Source organism: Pelodiscus sinensis, chromosome 2 (genome assembly GCF_052426305.1).
Source record: "Pelodiscus sinensis isolate ZL-2025 chromosome 2, ASM5242630v1, whole genome shotgun sequence".
NCBI classification, from domain to species: Eukaryota; Metazoa; Chordata; order Testudines; family Trionychidae; genus Pelodiscus; species Pelodiscus sinensis.
In genome coordinates, this window is record NC_143053.1 from 68287021 (window position 1) to 68307236 (window position 20216).

Here is a 20216-nt window from a genome sequence, read left to right on the forward strand (position 1 = left end):
GCGGTCCTGCCACCCCCATCCCTCTGGTCTGCTGGGGGGGGGTGCAGCTAGTGCCGCCCCTCCCCCAGCAGACCAGGCTTTTCTTGCCTACCCCTGGCGTAGAGCAGCTGGGGGCTGCCAGGTTGGTCCCGCAGCGCCGCTCCGGACCAACCCGGCAGCACCCCAGCTGCTCTGCCCCAGGCGTCCTGATTCAGCCACTGCTGGTCAGTTTCAGCAGCGGCTGAATCAGGACGCCTGGGGCAGAGCAGCTGGGGTGCTGCTGGGTTGCTCCAGTAGCGCCGAGGAGCCGCGCTACTGGAGCAACCCAGCAGCACCCCAGCTGCTCTGCCCCAGGCGTCCCCAAGTCAGCCGCTGCTGAAACTGACCAGCGGCTGACTACAGGAAGCCCGAGGCAGAGTTGATCTGCCCCAGGCTTCTTGGAATCAGCCGCTGATCAGTTTCAGCAGCAGCTGACTTGGGGACGCCTGGGTTTCTTAAGTTGAATCTGTATGTAAGTCAGAACTGGCGTCCAGATTCAGCCGCGGTTGAAACTGATCAGTTTCAGCAGCGGCTGACGCCAGTTCCGACTTACATACAGATTCAACTTAAGAACAAACCTACAGTCCCTATCTTGTACGTAACCTGGGGACTGGCTGTACATAGAGCTTCCAACCTGTAACATCAGGGAGTACTAGCTTTTTGCAGCTAGCAGGGGAGCACATCCCAGGACTCCATGGCTCCTCCCTTTCCTCTCTCCCCCTACTTCCTTTCTGCCAGCCTTATTTAGCACCCTGGCTAATGAGGCCAGCAGCTGCTTCCCATTACCAGTCAAGGATCCAGCTGTCTTATTCTTAATTGGAGCTGGTGTGAGAGGTTCAGGGTTTTCCTCGCTAGCAGCCTGTCATAGTCCCCTTATAAATAGAACCCTATGGAATTCACGTCCATGAAAAAGTTGTCACAATCTGGTCTTTTGTGTGCTTTCATGAGGGAGATCAGACTTTTTCAAATTGGGGTTCCTCAAAAGGGAGTTGCAAGATTTTTTTTTTTTTTTTTTTTTTTTTTTTTTTTGTGGGAGGAGGTACCATTACTTCTCTGTTGCCTTCAGAGCTGGACAGTCAGAATTCAGCAGCTGTAGGCTAGGTGCCCAGCTCTGAAGGCAGCACCCCACCAGCGGCAGTATAGAAAGGTAATAGTGCCATACCATGCCCCCCTATTTTTGTAATGCTGCCTTCAGAGCTGTACAGCTGGTGAGAGGCAGCTATTTACGAAGGGGCCAATTCTACAATTAGCAGCACAGAAGCAAAGGTGGCAATACCTTACCATGCCATCATTACTTCTGTGCTGCTTCTGACAACAGCTCTACTTTCAGAGCTGGGGTACTAGCCAGCAGCCACCATTCTCCACCTGAAGCATGGAGTAGTGCTACTATCTGCAGCAGCACAGAGTTAAGGATAGCAGTACTATAGCCTTCCCACACAAATAACCTTTCAGTCCTCCCCTCAATCCCTTTTTGTGGCCAGGTCTCCTAGAATTACAACCCCATGAAATTTCATATTTAAATAGCTGAAATAATTTACTATTTTAAAAATCCTATGACCATGAAATTGACAAAAATGAATGATGGGTTTAGTAGAGACTACTTATTAAAGGGTTGAGGAGAAACGAGAGTTACAGTTGCATAGTAGTGCGTGAGGTTTTTTTTGAAGTGGCGGGAGTGAGGATTGTGCTCCCTCCCCCCCCCCCCGAGACTTTTTTTTTGTTCGTTCTTATTTTTTTATATCAGAAAATTAGTGATTTTGCATATAATTTTCATGGATGCATTATTTATATAAGTAATTCATAAACATACTAGTGTAGCTACTTAATTGCATTGTAGGCATATTTTACTTAAAACTCAAAATTTTTATTTTAATATAGGACACAAACCCAATTTTCCTGTTTAACAAAGAGATGATCTTATGTGAACGTCCACCAGCTATTCCCAAAACCACATTTTCAGCGGAGAATGAGATGGAATTAAAAGTTGAAGAATCTCTCATGATGCCTGCTGTTTTTCACACGGTAGCTTCACGGACACAACTTGCTGTGGTAAGTTATATTTGAATCCTTCAGAATTTGATAGATTTAAAACAAATTAGAATAACTCTGTCTCATCAGTAATAACTCCAAGCTAGTAGTCAATATAAGTTGATTCAAAAAGTGGTAAAAGCGTCATATCAGTTTTGGTAGCTGATGAATCTTGATGAATCTTCAACTCATCTCAACATAAATTATAATTGTGATGGCTTCCCTAGGGTGGAACTGAGATTCCTCCGTATTCCCTTAACTCTTCTGCCTGGACTCTTTCTCATAGTGCTTTGCTAGTAACAAGCAGCGAACCTCTTCAGGAACTGCTGTCACTTGGCATGTGAAGCCCCACACTCAGCTTGATTACATGAATGCTCTCAAAACTACTAATGAATTATACAGGAAAAAAAGACCAGCTAGTTCCCCCCCAGGTCTTTAGTCTTGTGCTCCTGGACAGAAGCCTGACTAGTGTAAATTTATTTCCATGTTTGCCCCTCTCCTTTACTGTGGAGAGAACATGCACCAATCTTTGTAACTTAGCTGAGATTTCTCATGCACTTCAATCAAATTACAATGTTTTAGATAAAATATAAAAACAGATTTATTAACTGAAAAGATAGATTTTCAGTGTTAATTAACCTTGACCTACCACTTTGGCCTTCCACTTATCAGAGAAAGTAAAAGATAAGCACCCAATCTAAATCTTAAACTATATTACTCTAGATCAAGCAGTTTTCTCCCCACACTGAATGTTGCAGTTCTTACTACAGACGCCTCCCTCTAGCCTGAACCTGTTTCCTTAGTTGAAATTTTTGTATTTTCGCTGTTCTCGTTATTTCTAAGTGTAGGTCAGGGAGCAGAAGGCCAAGAAAAGATGTCACTGTCTCTCATATTCTCAGTCCATGTGCCTAGAAGACACTTGCTCACACATGTCCAGGTAGGCTTTGCTGAATCAAGGGTTGAGCAAGCCTCTTTCTGTGGTCTCGGTCAACAGAGTTGAGCATCCCACTTTTTGTGTGATGATTGAGCAATTGTCATTGAATTATAAATCCCTTGATTGCAGCTCCTTTGCTAATTAATGGTTATTAATGGTTCCCCTCCTGTGTGGGGAACTTTTATAAGTTCTTAGCATGTTTGAGTAACAACCATACAATAAAATCACATAACTGGATTCACACTAAATGATATACATATTGCACAGAACAATAATTTTCAGCAGACCTTTCATATGATATTGTACATGGCATGTTTTCTATAAAATATCACAACCATATATGAATGATGAAATGGAATTACAGGGTGCCATTTTGAGCTTCCAGGAAACATTGTTATGGATTCATGCTATTTGCTAAGTGTATTATGTGCTGTGGTATAGACACTGTAACTTGTTCTCTGAGCCTTAATGCCTTTTGTTTTATTTCCATTAATTTTGTCAGTCTATGTTTAGTCTCTCAGCTTGAAGACAGGATAATTTACCGGTTGCTTTGCAAGTATTATGAAACCAAATAAAATTTTGGTGGATTCGTTTTTTTAAAAATTGTACCTTTCTAATCTCCTGTCAAAGTTTTGGAGGGGTTGATAAAACTGAGCCTTATTTCCCAAAAGTTTGCGTAGATCTTGGTTCTTCAGTTTCTTGTCTACTTTTGTACTTACATAGCAAAACACAGAGATCTAATTATGAATATCTCTAAATTAGTGTATTATTAATATAGATAGGAAAGGAATGTTTCCTACAATAAAGGCATCTACAGATGAAGTACATGGAATTGACAACTGTGTAGTTTATGTTCAGGAATGTGGTACTCTACATTGAATATCTAGACTGATTGCTTCTCTTCAGACTAGTAGAGATTAAGTGAAGGCAATATAGAAGTGCAGTAAATGATAAAAAATGTTAATCATCTTCATTGTATCCAGGTAACTTTTATTACATGTAATAGGGAAGTGCAGCTTGATACATAATGGTAATCCAAATCCTTCCTTTCAATAGGATTTTAATAGGCTTTCTGTCTTGGTACTAAAATGTTCTCTTAATTCTAGGGACTGTTACACTCAAATAAAATGTGTGAACCATTTTTGGAATAAAAATGCTAAATATAGCACAACAGTATTCATAGGAATTGTGCTGTTGATATGCTGAGCTTCATTCACTCCCTGGTATGGAGGGCAGTTTCTTTCCTTAACTTCTTTAAATCCTGACTTTGATGTGTCTTTAGAGGGCATGAGCAAATTTTTGGCCTACCGAGACCAAATTTACCTTCAGTAGCTTGGGGGTGGAGGAGAGGATGAAGCCTTTTTGCCTACACATGCACATTCCTCTCCAAAAATCAGTGAGTGAATGTAGAGGTGATTTTCCTATCTCCCTGGGAGGGGGGGGGGGGGACTTGGTTTAATTCAATGGTACTTCAATGGTTTTTAAGCCCAGCACCCACTTGTAAACCTTGATGGGCTGTCAAAACCTAGAGATCTTCTAAGAGAGGCCTTCAGATCCAATACCCTCCCCTCCCCCTCCCCGTGGTGATCAACTAGAGTAGGAAGGACTCAAAACTAAGAGGTCTTCTCTATTCAGAGAATCTGTATAGCTATGGAATGCTGCACTGGCGACACACAATCTTAGCCGCGCTGAACACCATGCCATCCAGAGTCTCAAAAACAACCTGGACATTATAATCAAACCAGCTGACAAAGGGGGTGCTGTGGTCATTATGAATAAGGCCGACTATAACCAGGAGGCAACCAGACAACTCTCGAACACCACATTTTACAAACTTCTCCCCTCTGATCCCACCTTGGAATACCAAAAGAAACTACACTGTCTCCTTAAAAGCCTCCCCACAGCTGCTCGGGAACAAATCCACACAGAAACACCTTCTGACCCCCGACCAGGATTGTTCTATCTACTTCCCAAGATCCATAAACCTGGGCACCCCGGACGTCCCATCATCTCTGGTATTGGCACGCTCACTACTGGTCTATCCAGCTATGTAGACTCTCTTCTCAAACCCTTCGTAACCAATACCCCCAGCTATCTCCGAGACACTACTGACTTCCTAAGGAAACTACAAAACATCGATAACCTCCCCAATAATACCATCCTTGCCACCATGGATGTAGAAGCTCTATACACCAACATCCCACATGAAGACTGATTACAAGCAATTAGAAACACTATCCCAGAGGACAACACTGCCAACCTGATAGCAGACCTATGTAACTTTGTTCTCACCCACAATTATTTCCAGTTTGAGAACAACTTATACCTCCAGATCAGCGGCACAGCCATGGGTACACACATGACCCCACAGTATGCTAACATCTTTATGGCTGACCTAGAACAAAGTTTCCTCAACTCCGGTCCCCTTTCACCCCTCCTCTACCTACGGTACATCGATGACATCTTTATGATCTGGACGCATGGCCAAGAAACACTGGAGATATTCCACAGAGATTTCAACAACCTACACCCCACCGTCAACCTCAGCCTGGACCATTCTACACGAGAGATCCACTTCCTGGACACCACAGTACAAATCAACAATGGAAAATTAGACACCACTCTCTACAGAAAACCCACCGACTCATACAGTTACCTAGATGCTTCCAGCTCCCATCCAGAACACACCATACGATCCATCATCTATAGCCAAGCCCTTCGATACAACCGCATCTGCTCTAATCCCACTGACAGAGACCAGAAGCTTCAGGATCTCTACCAAGCATTTATAAACCTCAACTACCCACCCGGAGAAATAAAAAAGCAAATTGAAAGAGCCAGACGAATACCTAGAAACCATCTACTTCAAGACAGACCCAAGAAAACCAACAATAGAACACCACTTGTCATCACCTACAACCCCCAACTTAAACCTGTCCAACACATTATCAATAAACTACAGCCTATACTGGAACAGGATACCATACTCCAAGAGGCTCTGGGAGACAGACCCATAGTCTCCTATAGACAACCACCTAACCTCAAGATGATTCTTACCAACCACCACAGGACATACCACACTAATACCAACCCTGGTACCTTCCCTTGCAACAAACCCCGTTGCCAGCTTTGTCCACATATTCATTCTGCTGATACCATTATTGGACCTAACCAAGTGAGTTATAAGATCAAGAACACATATTCCTGCGCATCCAGAAATATAATTTATGCTATCATGTGCCGAAAGTGTCCGTCTGCTATGTACATTGGACAAACATCTCAGAGACTTCGCCAAAAGATTAATGCCCACAAAACAGATATCAGACAAGATCACAAAGAAAAAACAGTTTCTTGCCATTTCAACCAGAAAGGACACTCTCTCAATGACTTAACCATCTGCATTCTGCTACAAAGACCTTTTACATCTGCACTTGAAAGGGAATCCTCTGAATTGTCATTCATGTTAAAATTCGACACTCTCCGAGAAGGAATGAACAAAGACTCTAATTATCTTACCCATTACCAAGATAGCTTCTCCAATTATCACCTCTAATAACTTTAGCTCACAGACATCTAACTCTCCCCACCTCTAATATAATTAATTCACAGACACTTACCTTCCTTCCTCCCCCCCCCCTGCATCCGCCTCCTGTTCTAAAATGTGATTTGTCCTTTTCATATGTGTTCATTTTTTTTAATTGTATCCTTTGGTATATATGGTTGTGACTATTTTCTTCCACTACTTGATCTGAGGAAGTGGGTCTGGCCCACGAAAGCTCATCATCTAATAAACCATCTTGTTAGTCTTTAAAGTGCTACATAGTCCTGTATTTTCCTTCAGCTACTCCAGACTAACTCGGCTACATTTCTATTACTATTCTGCACTGGCGAGGGTGAGCCATGATAAAAAACCCCAATGTGCTCCCCCTACAGCCCATGGGGCCAGAGTGGGAGGGGTGGGTCTTGGGTTATAATCAGTGATTCAAATCATCTTGATATAAAATAAAGCCACCATGATTTTAATCACCAGGAAAAAAAAATTGATTTAAATCAAGTTTCCCACTGATACTGCTTCAGATTTGCACCGCTGTTTAAGAAGTATGTGGTTACTAAAAATGTGAATTTACAACTCTTTTAGAGCATCTAGAAGGGTATACTTAGTGTAATTTTTTTAGATAATTTGATTTTTATTAATTTAGGAAATAGTACTTAATATTCATTACCTTTGTCAAGCTTGAAGATACAGCAGCAGTAAATTAGAAATGGTAAGAACTGAATCACCCACACAAACACAATAGCACTTATGTTTTATTAAACTAAAATGTTACATACATGTTTCATATTTGCAGATAAAGCCATTTCCTGATTTGCTGCTGACATCAGTCCTTAAACTTTTCTTTTTTTAAATTGCTAATTTTTTTAACTCTAGTAGACAAGTCCTCAGAAATCCAAAGATATGGTGTCCTTATAACTTCTACAACTTGATCTCCTTTTCTCCAATCCCACTGTCATTTTGATTCATAGATTAAAACAGAAATATGAGTTTTCCTTCTTTCAGTCCATATCTTAGATTTGTGTGAATAGTACCAAACAATGTAAATATTCTCTCTATGCCTTCAGAGGAATTTACTACTGTGAAAAGTTGGCTTAGTAACTGAAGGACCTCTATTTCAAGGTACTTGGCTAATGATTCCCACTAATTCAAGGGAGTGACTTCACTGGTAGTGTTTTGAATGAACATGTTCTGATTATATGATTCCACTCCATCACTGACATTTATTATGATTGGTATAACTCAGGAGTAATTTTGAGATGCCCATGCCATGGCAGCAGTATTGTCCTCAGAAGTTAGGTATCTGCGTCACAAGAAAAGGAGGTAAAATTAGTGTCGGATTCATTTGCTTCTTTATTGCCTGTAGTTTAACTTTCTGGTGAGGTATTCTTTTGTCAAAGTCTCTCAACGTACCTTTCAAACTTCAACAGTACCAGCAATGCAGCAGCAATTTCTGGTAAGTTTGTTTAAGGCTGTGGATAATAGGTGTCAGTATTCTGATCATATAGTCTACATTCCTCTTTAATCCAATGTTAGATATTTTGGATGAAATTCATCTATTTAATCCATTTTCTTAACAAAGTTTTATTAGAATAGGCCAATTAACAAATTGGAATTTTGTGGCTGATTGTTTTAAACAAAGAAGATTTTGAAGGAGACCTAGTTGTATATCCCTGCTCTCTTCAGTAAAGGTAAAGCAAAATCATTGTCATGGAAGCATTTTGTTACTTCAACAACATTGTCTTTTATTCCTGGAGAAGTTTTTGGCTAAACCATGCATTAAACGGGCACCACAGCCATATGTTGTTAAAGAGCATACATCTGTTTCTTCCAAGTACTTTCTCATCTTTGTGATGTTTGCAGCATTGTCTGTGACAAAATTGCGCACACAACAGTTGAATTTTTGTTCTGTTTATTACAGTTTTTACTGCCACTTCTTTTAAATATTCTGTTGTGTGGGCATTTCCCGTTGTATCTATTGTTTCTGAAAGCTATGCAACCCAATCTTCTTTTGTCACGCGGGCACATACTATTGGATCAATGTGTACAGTGCTCCACTCATCAAGACTTTAAAGAGGCAAATTTTTGCTCAGTATTTTTTTGGACACTGTTCAAGCTCCTTCTCATACACTGTATTTAGCAGTCTTCCACTGGTGTCTGCTCTACCAGGTGGTGTGTAGCCTGGCTGTAAGGACTCGACCATGTCAATGAAGATGTTTTTAATAAACAATGCAAAAAGGAGAATTTCTGGCATAAATGAACCAAGCAATCTTTTAATCTTTGGTGTCTGATTGGTATTTGCTGGTCCTTTCTAGAAACCTATCCATGATGGTGGTTTTACTGGATGATTGAAATATTTTGCTTGTTATTGATACTTTGTCATCTGAAATATGTTTAGTTGCAGCACTGCTGCTAAAAGTACTAATGGATGGCTCAAAGTTGTTGCAGGTAGACTAAGTTTCTTACTCTTAAAGGGACCATGAAACAAAATTAAAAAATGATTTTGAATAGTTCTTCTTACTCTATTATTTAATCATTTACATTTATTTCATCAGGGATGCATATCCGATTCCAAATTCTCATAAAAGCTAGGACTTCATTTAGAGTAAGGCCCATGGAACTCGCTGGCAATTCAGGTTTTTAAGAAAACAGGTTTAGGATGGGGTTCCCTTGGAAAAGCTGAACTATGCTGAAGTAAAATAGGAAATAGACTTATGGCATTACCTTATAGTCTGTGGCCATGATGTTCCCAAATACAGGGTATGGCATTATATTCTGCAATATGAGATGTTACCCAACGTTGTCCGGGACCAACCTGGGCGGGAAGAGGAATTAGTGGCCTGGTTGGCACCTGCTGTCTGGGAACAGTGGGAGGCACATGACATGGTCGCTCGGGGCAGCAGAGGCTGAACGGCAGCTAGCAGCTGTTGCTTGGGGCTGAGGTGCTTGCTGACCCTTCCTATGGTCATTTGTGAGTAAAAATGTCTCCTTTGCTTTCTGCCTGTCAGTCAGTCTGGAGTGTAACTGTCCGTGCTATCACAACCCTTCCTTTCTGTTTGATGAAAAACAATAACATTCCACGCGCATCCCTTTTTCCTGTCCTGGGCTTGCTTTAAGACTTAGCAGATGCATTGCTCAAGTTTTTAACTGAAGTAATTATTTTGTTCTTTTGTAAAATAAATGAAAAATGTACATGCTATATTTCTATAATTGTATTTATTTAAAAATGAAGTAAGATGAAGACTGGAGGGAAGACTCCGGGTAAGTGTTATGCCAATAAAAGCAAGCAGGATCTTATGAGGGGGATAAGGCAAAAACCACATTTATTGTAAAAATAATAATAAAGAATAAAGAAAAGATAGAAGCAAACAACGTTGTTTAACTACTTAACCCTTATACATATAAACATTCATTCATCCATTCATTCAGGTTCTGTGCATTTGTTATAGTTACCAGCCTGGAAGTTGCTTGTGACAGAATACTGGCCAGGTATTCTGTACACAAGTGATGGTAGTGGGGAACGAAGTCCTGATCAGATGCGCATCTGAAGCTCCTGGTGGGCTGGCAGCAGAACCTTGGACTCTGATTCCATAGTTTTTTAGTCCAGTTCTTATAGGAATTTTTTCCTATGCCAGTCTATGGAAATTGCTGCATCATGCTGATGTCTCCAGGGTGGCTGCCAGGTGCTCGTCAGTGATCTCATCGGGTGAACCTCCAGTACTTGGTTTTCTCCACTTGACACCTTTTGGTTGCACTGGCACCTGACACCTACTTCAGCCCTTTCTTGCTGTATTCTCAGGCTGGCACCTCTCAGAACCATTCATTCATCATCCAAGCACTCTCTCTCTTACATACATTCCTTAATTAATGTTTCCCATACAATATTTTTGTATAATAATAACTTTACATATCTCAGAGTTGTAGTTACAAAAAGTTTCTGGGTGGTATTGCTTAAAACATTCTCTGAGTGCTGAATAAAGTTACAATGTTTTAAAGAGAACAGGCGTCAATTAAGTAACAATGCCCTTAGTCAATTACAGGGCTTGGCTCCCATAGCAGAGTTAGTGGCTTGACAATACATTGTTACAATGTATCTCTGCAATGTCAATTTCAAGCAACCCCTTGCACAAGCTTGAGCATGCCCTGGAGCACAGAGGAGGGGCTGTTTCTGGCTACATAGGATTATATTCTTAACAGTTCTAAGTTACATGACCTAATACATTATATTCTAAAGGGGCAATAATAATAATAAATCTAAACATTTAACAATCTTAACAAATAATAATAATAATAAGAAGAATTAATAATAAATCTAAACACTTTAAGTTGTGGGGAACAAATTATGGGGAGTCACTTCCATTTGGGGGAATCACACTTTTAATACATTGATATGTTATCCCTACATAAGGAGATGCTTAGAGTAGGGGATTGTGAGCCATGGGGGCCTCAGAGCAAGGGGAAGGAGGTGGGCATGCAGAAATCAAGGCAGGTGTGAGGTGAAGAACTCAGGGTAGGGGGCTCAGGACAGGAAGCTGGGAGGTAGGGGAGGGACCTTACTGGGGTTTCCTGTGGGTGGCGAGTGTGGTGCTGCTCTGGTGGTGCTGCTCTGGTGGTGGCTCTTCCCAGGTGGCCAAGGCAGTGTTGCTCGGCCAGTGGCTCTTCTCAAGATGGACTCACTCTAAAATCTGTCTAGAGAGGTGTGTGTATACAGGCAGTCCCCGAGTTATGCGGATCCGACTTATGTCGGATCCGCAGTTACGAACGGGGTTTGCTGCCCGTCTCCCTGGTCTGCTGGTCTCCAGCAGACTAGGGAGACGGGAAGCAAAGCCTCTGAGGACGCCGGCAGCGGGACAGCCGCGGCGCGTCTGGGCTGTCCGCTGCCCGTGTGCTCCGCGGCTGTGCTCCACGTCTCCCCAGACCAGAGAGACGGGGAGCACGCGGGCAGCGGACAGCCTGGACGTGCCGCGGCTGTCCCGCTGCCGGCGTCCTCAGAGGCGTTGCTCCCCGTCTCCCTGGTCTGCTGAGGGGGGTGGGGGGTGCAACTAGTACGCCTCCCCCCCCCTGTGGTCTGGGGCGGGGGGGGGGGGGAGTGGAAAGGGCACTGGAGGCTGGGTGGCAGCCCCCAGAGCTTTTCCCCATCCCCAGGCAGCCTGCAGGCCATGGGGCAGGATTGCAGGAAGGGTTGGTAGCCTCTGGAGCTTGGTCTGCCCCTCCCCCCCCTCCTCCGGCAGCCTGAAGGCCATGGAGGAGAGGGCAGTTGGGGTGAGGACCCACTTGTCAGGAAGCTGTACCCTGGCCCCATTGGAGGAGTTGCTGTTGGAGCAGCACCACCCTTATCACCATAGGCTGCCCCCATAAAGCATTCCCACCTTACTGCCCCTGTTCTGAGCCATTCCACACTTCCCAACCCAAGCCACCTAGCCCCTGCCCCTCCTCACCCCTAAACTCCCAAACTAACCTTCATTTTCCTTCACTTTTGAAAAATACAATCATTCAAATAACTCATGTGTATGTTTCATTTTTTTTTTTAAACCCCATTCCTTCAGTTACAGACCCATGCAACACTGGTTACATCTGCCAGTAGTATATAAAACTAGGGGGCTGTGCCTGCTGCTTGCTATGCTCACTAACCTGTCAGTTGCAGCCAGATCATGGCCTTTTCTCCTACCCATGCTGCAGCAGCAGGAGAGCTGCTACAAGCCCTACCTGCAGTCAGATAGGGGCTGGGCCATGGGGCCTCTCCCAGGATTGGGGACAGAGACAGGACACTGTGTCCAGATGGGGACTGGACCCAATTGGACAGGGTATCTGGCTGGGGGGGGGGGGGTGTCTGGCCTGGGGGGGGGGTGTCTGGCCTGGGGTGAGGGACAGGAGTGGGCTGGGAGTGGTGTGGCAGGCTGGGTTGGGGAGGGGGCAGGAGCAGGCTCGGCGCAGGGTGCCTAGCCTGGGAGTGAAGCAGGGGAGGAAGTGCATGAGGTGCTGGGGTTGCAGTGTCTGGGCAGGAGGAGCTGGGGGGCACTTAGTTCTTTTCATGCCATGCACCGCTCCAGGCACTGTAGGCTTTCCCTACTGTTCCAAAGTCTGGTTCTGCTTCTACTCCGACGCTCTATGACCCAGCCGGGAATTGCTGCTGCCTGCCTCACCTCCCTGGTGCTCCAACCTTGTGTTTTCCTCTCCCTTGCAAGATTAGAGTGCCAGCACTGGATTTCTGGTGGTGCGGAGAGAGAGCGTCGAGATTCCGCGCTGAATCCGGCTTGTGGAACACGTGTGCTACCAGGCTTTCCTCCCACCATCTTCAGGAAGCTGGTGCTCTAATCTTATGAGGGTGGGGCCATGAGACTGAAGTACCAGGTAAGCAGTGGCCTGAGTGCCTGGTTCCCCACTAGGTCACAGAGTATCAGGGCCCCTGACCTGGAAGCAGCAGCGGGGCTGGAGGCGACTGGATGAGAAGCAGCAAGGCTGGGGGAATAGCAGAGCTTGCTGAGTATCCTGTAGCTGTTCCCCACCAAGCCACGGTTGGCTGCAGGCACGAGCAGGGAGCTGAAGCCGCTTCCTACCAGTAGGGTTGCCAGATGGTTTCAACAAAAATACTGGACACACTTGACATTATATTACAATCTATATTACATCTTATTTAGAAAATACCGGACATTTATATTTGCTCATTTATATTTTCTCAATTTGTTTCCTGAATAGAAAGTTCAAATACTGCACTGTCCAGTTCAAACCGGACACCTGGCAATCCTACCTGCCAGGGCTCCAGAGCACAGTGAGGAACCGCCACTGTCTCCTGGCCCTCCTGCTGGGGGCTAGCAGGGAGCCCGGAGAGCCCAGGACGTCCCTGGAAGAGGGGCAGGGAGAGCCCCGAGCCATGGCTGCTGCTTCCCCTGCTGTCTCTGTTGAGGCTGGTGGGGCGAGGGGAGCGACACAGAGTGATGTGATGACATCTCTCTGTAATCCCGAAGGGGGAAAAACATTATATAATAGGGGGAGGGGAGTCAATTGGCATCTGCAGCTTTCTTTACCGTATACTTGGATAATAGATTCTAAACATGGGTAACTAATTAAACAAGCCATAAGAATTAACTAAGATAAATGTTTTTCTAGCAAGATCCCAACATAGCAAACATCTTGGGAATTTACTTGTTAAATCATACTTCTACTAAATGGCATGGAGAGAGTCTTGAAAAATGATGCATTGCAAAGTGAATTATTTAAGTTATTAACCTAACCAGTTGATTCACATTGTTCTTCAGACATATCCACATTATTTTCTCCCAATAAGCAGTTGTTTCCTTCTTGCAGCCAGGCCTCACATCTCCTTCTTCTATTGCTTACACTTGACAGGTTCCCCCCCCCCCCCCCGGGAATGAATTTCTTCAAAATTTTGCCAGATAGGGTCTGTCTTAGGCCCAAAAACCATAAGAACATAAGAATGTCTGTACTGGGTCAGATCAAAGGTCCATCTAGCACAGTATCCTGTCTGCCGACAGTGGCCAGCACCAGGTGCCTCGGAGGGGGTGGACCAAAGACAATGATCAAGCAAATTTGTCTCGTGCCATCCATCTCCAGCCTCTGGCAAATAGAGGCCAGGGATACCATTCCTACCCTCGGGCTAATAGCTTTTTATGGACCTAACCTCCATGAATTTACCTAGCTTCTCTTTAAACTCTGTTATAGTTCTAGCCTTCACAGCCTCCTCTGTCAAGGAGTTCCACAGGTTGACTACACGCTGTGTGAAGAACTTCTTTCGCTTATTAGTTTTAAACCTGCTACCCATTAATTTCATTTGGTGTCCTCTAGTCCTTATATTATCGGAACTAATGAATAACTTCTCTTTATTCACCCTCTCCACACCACTCATGATTTTATATACCTCTATCATATCCCTCCCCTCCGCCCCCCTCAGTCTCCTCTTTTCCAAACTGAAAAGTCCTAGTCGCTTTAGCCTCTCCTCATATGGGACCTGTTCCAAACTCCTGATCATTTTAGTTGCCCTTTTCTGAACCCTTTCCAAGACCTCTTTTTTTGAGGTGAGGAGACCACATCTGTATACAGTACTCAAGATGTGGGCGTACCGTAGTTTTATACAGGGTCAGTAAGATATTCTGGGTCTTATTTTCTATCTCTTTCTTAATAATTCCTAACATTCTATTTGCTTTTTTTGACCCCCGCAGCACACTGTGTGGACTTTTCAGAGAACTATCCAAGATAACTCCAAAATCTCTTTCCTAGTTTGTCATAGCCAAATTAGTCCCCAACATATTATATGTATAGTTGGGGTTATTTTTTCCAACGTGCATTACTTTACACTTATCCACATTAAACTTCATTTGTCATTTTGTTGCCCAGTCACTCAGTTTGGTGAGATCTTTTTGAAGTTCTTCACAGTCTGCTTCTGTCTTGACCATCTTAAACAGTTTAGTATCATCCGCAGACTTTACTACCTTTACTACTGCTTGCCCCTTTCTCTAGATCATTTATGAATAAGTTGAATAGGATTGGTCCTAGAACTGACCCTTGGGGGACACCACTAGTCACCCCTCTCCATTCTGAAAATTTACCATTTATTCCTATCCTTTGTTTCCTGTATTTTAACCAGTTCTATATCCATGAAAGGACCTTCCATCTTATCCCATGACAATGTAATTTACACAAGAGCCTTTGGTGAGGGACTTTGTCAAAGGCTTTCTGAAAATCTAAGTATACTATATCTATGGGATCCCCCTTGTCCGCATGTTTGTTAACCCCTTCAAAGAACTCTAATAGATTAGTAAGACATGGTTTCCCTTTACAGAAACTATGTTGACTTTTGCCCAACAAATTATGTTCTTCTACATGCCTAACAATTTTATTCTTAAGTATTGTTTCGACTAATTCGTCCGGTACCGACATTAGACTTACTGGTCTGTAATTGCCGGGATCACCTCTAGAGCTCTTTTTAAATATTGGTGTCACGTTAGCTATCTTCCAGTCAGTAGGTACGGAAGCAGATTTAAGGGATAGATTACATACCACAGTTTACAGTTCTGTAATTCCCATATGAGTTGTTTGAGAACCTTTGGGTGAATGCCATCCAGTCCTGGTGATTTGCTCACGTTAAGTTTTTCTGTTTGTTCCAAAACCTCCTCTAATGACACTTCAATCCAGGAGAGTTCCTCAGATTCATCTCCCACAAAGAATGGTGCAGGTTTGGGAATCTCCCCAACATCCTCAGCTGTGAAGACTGATGCAAAGAAATCATTTAGCTTCTCTGCAATGGCTTTATTGTCCTTGATTGCTCCTTTTGTATCTCGATTGTCTAGGGGACCCACTGGTTTTTTAGCAGGCTTCTTGCTTCTAATGTACTTAAAAACATTTTGCTCTTGTTTTTTGAGTTTTTGACTAGCTCAAAAAACTATGTTAATGTTTGCCATGTTAATGTTTCTGTAGCAAAAGTTTGGGGTAATATAGGAGTGTGTGTGTGTGTGAGAGAGAGAAATAAGGGCATCCCTTTTTCTTTCCAGTGTACTCCAGTGCACTTGCTATGCTGCCTGCATCCTTTCCTATATATTACTGGTCTTTAAGACAATGTTTTATTTAACTCCTTTGCTGCGGTTGGCCCAGGCCCATTACCACATAAGCACATACCAAAAACAATTCTATCTAGTCTTAATTCATTTGCATAATTCTTATTGAGTTCAGAGTTGGTTCCTTTTGTCATTTTTAATTACTTAAACATTTTATTTTATTTCAGAGTCAGATTCATTTATTTATTTTAGTGGCATACCTTGACGTATAGGGGAGAGAGAGGATACATTTTTGGTAAATTTTACACGGATTGCCCCATGAGTACGTTCACATTAATAACCATAATTAATAATTTGATATTTTAATTAGTTTACTGAACTAAACATTGATAGAATTATTTATTCCTTCTCACATGAACTTTCTCCCAAACATCAATTTTAATAATTGTTTTCTCTTTGTAATGTTACTTTTGTAGCCAGTAGGGCTAACTTGTTCCTTGCCTATAACTATATAGATTTATTATTTCCTTATGGTTTTGATTAATGTTTATTATAATAAAAGTTATACTAGGTTTATATTGGCAGTTTGGCTGTAATAATGTAAGGGACTTAAATCTCACATGGTGTATGTTGAGGTAAAGCAAAGCTAGCAAGCCATTTCACTTAAACAACAAAGTCAATGTGCATATATTCTGGGGCTTTCACCTAGATAAAGCAAATTTCAATGGCACAGGGCCTTCCAAGAGTACCCTCAGACATAACAGGTGTGCCTCAATACTTAGAAAAACCCAAAATAACTGGTTAAGAGAAGATTGAATAACCATGTAGGACAGAGAAATAACAAATGTTCTACATAACCACAACACCCATGGTAACAAACTGGTGTATTTGATGATACGTTGAGATCAATGATATATTGTTGACCTTTAATAAAAAGACACTTTACCATTAGTACGTTAAGAAAATCCAAATAAGGAGAAAAGAAGACATACGGAATATGTATCAAACAGAATGTCAGTATAGCATATTATAAAAATGGCATCCCAGCCTAAGGGCAGTAGGAGAAGGAGGTGCCAGAATCCTTGCCAATGGTGATGGGGAAGATGATGGCTAACACTTCAGATTGTTCTAGAAGGAACGGTATAAGGAAATATAGATTTACATTCTTTATCTGTCTTGTGAAGTTGGGGTGTTTGTGACTGTGTAAAATGTATTAATAAACTATATTTGTAAGTATACAAAAGTTCTTATATTGTGAGTTGCAACTATGCACATCAGGGTTCCCAATCACAGAATAATGAAATATTGGGCCTCATCCTTGGACAAAGGACCTGTCAACCCTAAAGGCAATAATTGAAAATTCATAAGTAACCTAATATCAGGCAGCACTGAAAATTATCTGGGTGTCTAACCCCTGGCAACCCCATAATGCCAATGAATTTGTTTTAGAGATTTTGATATGGATTTCAGGGTTATACTCCGGTGGCAGGCAGCTCCCCGGGAACTGGTGCACACAAAGGGAGCCCTTAACCCATGAGCCCAGGAACATTGGTTAACCATGTTATATGGATACACTTTAACATCCCTTGATCACACTCGAGTCTGTTGCAGTATCCTGTTACCAACAGAGGTCAGAATGAGATACTGTTGAGAAACTGCAGGATTTTCTTGCACCTTAGTTTTGGGTAAACTATGAGAAGTTTTATCCTAAGTGCTAGAAGAGATTGTGTGTTGTCCAGGGTAATGAGGAATTTATTTCTCTTCTAAACCTTATTTAAGTTTTTAAAGTATTTACTGTTAACTCTGGCTACTCCTTTTTATCCTTTTATAAATCTCAAATTTGAATCCTCCTAATAACTAGTTTTACTAATCATGGAAGTAAATCCACATTGTACTTATAAATTCTAGGAAAAAGTCTAAATGCCTTGTATCAAATAATTTCCCCACTTTTTAAAACATTAACTCTCCTATTTATATTTTAGTTCATGGCACTAATTTTTGGTATCTTTTTTTTCTTCCAGCTTATTAAGCTTAGTACATGAGTCCTTATGGCTCAAATATAATTAACGCTTGAACCGTTTCCAGCATGTTATTTTTATAAATATCCTTTTTCTGAACTGGAGCCCAGTAGTAAATCTACTAGAATATTTTTATTCTTGTAATTTGTATCTATATGAATTCAACTGTCAGAAATTCTAAGCAGAGAAGAACAATTTCAGTACATTTTGTGAAATTTTTAAGTCTTCATCTAAAACTGCATTTCTACCCTTTTAATCCATTTCTCTTCGGCTGCGTCTAGACTGACAAGTTTTTCCGCAAAAGCAGTTGCTTTTGCGGAAAAACTTGCCAGCTGTCTACACTGGCCACTTGAATTTCCGCAAGAACACTGACTTCCTACTGTCTGAAATCAGTGCTTCTTGCGGAAATACTATGCTTCTCCCATTCGGGCAAAAGTCCTTTTGCATAAACCTTTTGGGCAAAAGGGCCAGTATAGACAGCTCAGATTTGTTTTGCGCAAAAAAGCCCCGATTGCAAAAATGGCGATCAGAGTTTTTTTGCACAAAAGCGCGTCTAGATTGGCATGGACGCTTTTCCGCAAAAAGTGCTTTTGCAGAAAAGCATCTGTGCCAATCTAGACGCTCTTTTCCGCAAATGGTTTTAACGGAAAACTTTTCTGTTAAAAGCATTTGCGGAAAATCATGCCAATCTAGACGTAGTCTTCGTGTATTGTTTATAAGCACATGTTCAGTATCCTTATTTTTGTGTGTGATTACATTATGTTCATTAGTGCCTGTAATTTTGAGGTTCTGTTTTATTGCTGAACTTTCATTTATTTTAAGCTTTTTAAGGTTTTTTTAAGCTTCTTTGACTTGTACATATATTCTTTTTTTGGACCATGGGCCTCATAAAATCATAGCGTTTGCAGGATTTGTTGCATCTAAGCCATCCTGTCTTGTTAAACTCCTTAACTTAATTTTCTGGTTTATCAGAAATGGCTTCCGTGGTCTTAACTTGTCCCTGTAACACTTAAACTGTAATTTCTATCATGTCTCTTACTAGGTACAGAGATAGTTTTGTATTATATTTCTAGCAGCTATTTTGTCCAACTTAGTGTTCTGTGACATGTATTGCTTCTCCAACTCTTCAGTCTAAGCTAGAGCTGTCATTATGTAAATTATTACATGATTAACCAATAAGCCTGAGTTAATCCTGTTGACTACACATATTCCCTCCCCACCCCCATGGTGCTGCCTCTGATACAGAGGCAGTAGTGCGGAGGGGGAGAGGTAGGAGCTGCCTGCCCCCCCCTTGCTGTCTCCTACAGAGGCAGTGGAGGAGCCGGGGGAGGGAGGGAGACCGACAGTCGATCTTGACACAGTCAGTGTTCCCAGCGCTCCCCTGCTCTCCCTCCACGCGCAACAAAGGTGCCCATCCTGGTGCTACAGCCTCTCACCTCTTGCAAAAATTGTAGCCAGCACTGGCTTCCTGCTTGGGGGTGGGGGCCAAGCGGCATCCTGAGGCTCCATACCATATCAGGCTTGTTAGGAAGCATGTGCACGCTTGGGGGATGACAGGGATAACATGGCAGCAGAGGATCCGGACTTTGAGCAGCTAGATTTCTTTAAAACGGCACATGCGCTCTTGCATTGCTGCTTGCAGATCCTGCCTCAGTGATACTCGTCCCTGGAGATCCCCAGGTACTGGCTGAGCTGCTCCTGTCCCCTCTCCACTGTCCATATGCTCACCAGTACCCTGCTCCTGCCCCCTGGCCAGACACCTGCGTGCTTCTGCCCCCTGTTCCCTTGTCAGGCTCTCGCCAGTGCCCTGCTCCTGGCCAGACACCTGCCAGCACCCTGCTCCCGCACCTTCCCTCTTGGCCAGACACCTAACCACAGCTTGCTCCTGCACCCTACTTCCCTCCTAGAATCTGCAGTCCTATCCCTGTCCCACTCACTAGCAGCTCTGTCCCGCACACTGGATCTGTCATTTTTGGCCCCACCCTAGAGGCTATGACGGCCCACAAAATCCACTAACCCTGGATTCCCAGAAGAGTTAGTCTGGCCTGAGACTTTGAACCTCAGTCCTACCTACCCTCCCCCCTCACCATGGGACTGCAGTGCCAAGGGAGTGAGGTGTCTCAGTTGGGACCACGTCAGTGAGGCTGGGGGAGGGG

The 20216-nt window shown here is 42.9% G+C and overlaps 1 protein-coding gene across 6 annotated transcripts in view; it reads left to right on the forward strand.

The window, feature by feature from the left end:
* The window catches only part of RB1CC1 (RB1 inducible coiled-coil 1), a 162448-nt gene that overhangs the window by 29597 nt on the left and 112635 nt on the right, over positions 1-20216 (forward strand). For 4 of the 6 annotated variants that reach the window (XM_075920708.2, XM_075920707.2, XM_089776257.1 and 1 more), the window contains one exon: positions 1897-2067. In XM_075920708.2, the coding sequence (XP_075776823.1) occupies positions 1897-2067 (171 nt within the window). Of the gene's footprint in view, positions 1-1896; positions 2068-20216 lie in introns of those variants that run through there. The other 2 variants (XM_014577430.3, XM_075920710.1) reach the window with 2 other exon arrangements.